This window comes from Sinocyclocheilus anshuiensis, unplaced genomic scaffold (genome assembly GCF_001515605.1).
Source record: "Sinocyclocheilus anshuiensis isolate Anshui unplaced genomic scaffold, SAMN03320099.WGS_v1.1 scaffold823, whole genome shotgun sequence".
In the NCBI taxonomy this organism is placed as follows: Eukaryota; Metazoa; Chordata; class Actinopteri; order Cypriniformes; family Cyprinidae; genus Sinocyclocheilus; species Sinocyclocheilus anshuiensis.
This window is the reverse complement of record NW_015546078.1, coordinates 73981-76504: the sequence shown is the minus strand read 5'-3', so window position 1 is coordinate 76504 and position 2524 is coordinate 73981. Positions and strand designations below refer to the sequence as shown.

The following is a 2524-nucleotide window of genomic DNA, read 5'->3' as shown; positions in this document are numbered from 1 at the left end:
CGTGATGCTTTTTTTCAGGATTCTTTGATGAATAAAAAGTTAAAAAGAAGAGCATTTATTTCAAATAGAAATCTGTTTCTTACCGTTCAAAAGTTTAAAACTTTTATTCAGCAAGGATGTGTTAAATTGTTAAGAAGTGATAGCAAAGATTTATATTGTTAGAAAAGAATTATATTCTGAATAAATGCTGTTCTTTTTAACTTTTATTCATCAAAGAATCCTGAAAAAAGTATTGCAGTTTCCCAAAAAATATTTGCCAGCACAACTGTTGATAATTCTAATAATAAATCAGCATATTAGAATGATTTCTGAAGATCATGTGACACTGAAGACTGGAGTAATGATGCTGAAAATACAGTGTTGCGACCACGGGAATAAACTGAATTTTAAAATATATTAAAATAGAAAAGAGTTATTTGCCACAGAGTTAAATGGTAATAACATTTCACAAAATTACTGTTTTGCTGCATAATAAAATAAATGCAACCTGGGCGAACATAAGAGACTTATTTCAAAAACATAAAAACATTTCTTACTGACCCTAACTGTTGTGTAACTATGTTTATCAGGGACACACACTTTAAAAATCACTAAAGACTAAGAGTACTACATTCATATTAGTAACCACAGTCATAATGAAATCAGTCACGAAGGGTGGCTGTGGAACTTTGTGAATGTTGGTCGTACCTATTCTGTGCAAATAAGACTTTTCTAAGGGCACTTATGAAATTTCATGACTGTTAGGTTGCTGCCTTATAAGATGGCATCCTATGTAGGGAGCAGGCAGCATGGCAGTTCACTAGATTTTGGAAGAAAGCTGAGGAGTCAATGTAAATCCACACTGTGAGCAGGAAACAACTACATTCAAAACGGCTGGAAAACGAAACAAAGAAACGTGAGATTTATGTAGGGCATCAACTGGAGATTTCTCAGATTCTACATTTAATTTTACAATCTGTAACAAACCTAAGATATTCTCACATTCCCTTTTCCATCCCTATAGTTCTGCCAACACATCTACATATCAATTTCATTCATTCAATATGTGAGCCTGGAGCACAAAAGCAGTCTTAAGTCGCTGGGGTATATTTGTAGCAATAGCCAAAAATACGTTGTATGGGTCAAAATGATAGATTTTTCTTTTATGCCAAAAATCATTAGGATATTAAGTAAAGATCATGTTCCATTAAGCTATTTTGTAAATTTCCTACCGTAAATATATCAAAACTTAATTTTTGATTAGTAATATGCATTGCTAAGAACTTAATTTGGACAACTTTAAAGCCAATTTTCTCAGTATTTAGATTTTTTCCCCCTGCATAGCCCAGATCCTTAAGTCTCCTTCCATACAAGCATAAAACCCATATCGATAAATAAACAGTGCACACTTGATTCCACCAACAAGTCGATGGAAAAAAATGCTACGCCATACCCATAAACCCACTAAAGCCAAACTCCTTTGTGGTCATCTGAAATGATAGATGAGTGTCTGTAGTATCAGACAAAGTCCACTGCGCTTGTCTGCCCCTAGAGGGTACTCACGCTCCAGCGAAACGGGGCCAAAACAGGTGACATAATCATTTAAATCAAGCACACTGCCATCGACTACACCGCCTGCCCTTGATCTCCATTCATTCATCTATTAGGGTGGAGGTGGTTGTATCACAATGGATTATTTTGCATGCTTAATTGCATAATAAATTCTTTATTTGCGTCGTAAATGTCTGATATTGACCCTATGCTTTTTTCTTTTTTTTTTACCCAAACCCCCACAGGACTAAGAATATCCTTTTGTGCGGGATCACAGCGTATTAACTAATAGTAGACAACAACACTAATGACTCGTGTGAGGAATGCAGCTGGCTGTTGCCCGAATCACGCTGCCTTGACAACAGACGTGAGGGTGAAAGAGAAAAGTAAGACGCTTTTTGTCTTCCCCCCTGAATAAAGAGGAAAAGAAGGAGGCAAAGACCACCGAGAGAAAGAGAGAGAAATGACCGCAGTGTATTAAAGCAAAGGGATGACAAGAAAAAGAAAGAGTAAAGCATGAGAGGAGGGGGATGAGAGGATGATGTCATTCTTTTTCCTCACCAGTGAAGCAGACTTGATGGTGGTGAAGCGCTCACGGTTTTTATAGTTATGAGCCTGAGCTCTTTCTGATGAGGACGGTCGCAGGTCCGAGCGGTGGTCCCGATGAGGAAGGTCATCACGGATAAACTGATGATCCTGAGGACAAAAAGCACATCAAAACACACTCTCTTCAAGCTATACATTTGAGTTTTACAGTCAAACCACAAATTATTCAGACACCAGATATCATTTTTTTACTAGTGGGTGCAGGACACTTTATGTAATAATTAATTTATAATTTATGCATTTAGCAGACGCTTTTATCCAAAGCAACTTACAGTGCATTCAGGCTATACATTTTTTACCAGTAAGTGAGGATAGCTTAATAAAGTGAACTGTGACATATTATACCCAAAAATTCTTCATACTGTGGACTACCAGTAAAATTTGGGCC

General features: G+C 36.7%; 1 protein-coding gene across 1 annotated transcript in view; it reads right to left on the bottom strand.

Annotated features, from left to right (window-relative positions):
• Positions 1 to 2524, bottom strand: part of LOC107699916 (serine/threonine-protein kinase TAO3-like) — a 58624-nt gene that overhangs the window by 10083 nt on the left and 46017 nt on the right. Inside the window, exon 12 of the mRNA XM_016501361.1 lies at positions 2092 to 2226. Within this exon, the coding sequence (XP_016356847.1) occupies positions 2092 to 2226 (135 nt within the window). The remainder of the gene's footprint in view (positions 1 to 2091; positions 2227 to 2524) is intronic.